This window comes from Meleagris gallopavo, unplaced genomic scaffold (genome assembly GCF_000146605.3).
Source record: "Meleagris gallopavo isolate NT-WF06-2002-E0010 breed Aviagen turkey brand Nicholas breeding stock unplaced genomic scaffold, Turkey_5.1 ChrUn_random_7180001925624, whole genome shotgun sequence".
In the NCBI taxonomy this organism is placed as follows: domain Eukaryota; kingdom Metazoa; phylum Chordata; class Aves; order Galliformes; family Phasianidae; genus Meleagris; species Meleagris gallopavo.
This window is the reverse complement of record NW_011187988.1, coordinates 1-1043: the sequence shown is the minus strand read 5'-3', so window position 1 is coordinate 1043 and position 1043 is coordinate 1. Positions and strand designations below refer to the sequence as shown.

General features: G+C 53.3%; 1 protein-coding gene across 1 annotated transcript; it reads right to left on the bottom strand.

Moving 5' to 3' along the window:
- Window positions 1–6: 6 nt before the first annotated feature.
- LOC109364827 (heat shock transcription factor, Y-linked-like) lies at window positions 7–1035 on the bottom strand (the record flags this gene model as incomplete). The annotated part of the gene is made up of 2 exons (XM_019611427.1): window positions 7–309; window positions 736–1035. Coding segments are annotated over 2 exons (603 nt in total), but the record flags the coding sequence as incomplete, so codon positions are not given.
- Between the last annotated feature and the right edge of the window lie 8 nt (window positions 1036–1043).

Here is a 1043-nt window from a genome sequence, read left to right as displayed (position 1 = left end):
TGCAGCTCCGCTATCGGGTCCCAGCCCCGGTGGAAAAGGACCGCTTGGGACTGGACGTGCGCTGTGATCTGCAGCAGCAGGAGCAGCAGGAGCGGCACTGCAGCTGCTGACAGGGAGCTCACTGCCCGCCCACGCAGCAGCGCCTGACTGCATCTCTGACTGCAGGCTGCTGCTCTGCTGGCCCTCCTTCCAAGCCAGGGCCTGCGAGGAGGCAGCTGGTCTTCTCCTTCTAGCACCAACACTCCGCTTGAATCTTCTCTGGCACTGAAGACGACCTCTCTTGAAATAGGGGTGATAGTAGCAGAGTAACTGCAAAATGCAGAGAGGAAGAGTTAGTCAGCACCATTTCAAGACTGGGAAAACAAAGATACAAGACATAAGAATTGGAATCTCAAGAGACCATCAGAGCGGACTCTCAGGGGCCATTTCCACAGGAAAGAATTCAGTTCCACACCTTTGTTTCATACTCACAGCCATGACATGCCATTCTGTCACACTGTCCCTCTGCTGTCACCTCTCATGGGCCAACGCCAAAGAGGAGGCACTGTGTTCAGAGCAGCCCTTCTAACAACACCCTTGCTTGCATTTCTCTCATTTGCCAGCCGCAGAGTAATGTAGGATTCTCAGAAGCACACGTACCCAAGTATCACCAGCTGTCAGCCAGCTCTCTTTGGACTGACTGGCCACCAGTGCCACTGTGCCAAGAGCTGTCTCACAGGTAGAGGGGCTACGTACCTCGCTAGGAGTAGAAATTGATGCTCCCTCTGCTAGGAACCGAGCACGGGAGGCAGAGGTTGGCAAATCTGCATCCACGATGTAGAAGCCATGGTGATGAAGGAGACGAACAAAATCTTTCATGTTGCCAACATCAAAAACTCCTCCTCTGGCCAGTACTTCTGTTGTGAAGAACGGCTCCTCAATCACAATGAAGTCTCCGTCATCGCCCCACCAAATGGACTGGAAGCCATCACTCTCAACAACTTTCCGGAGATGGTTGAGAAAGGAGCAGGATGACATGTCGTGGGCTTTGCCGGAGCACTTCT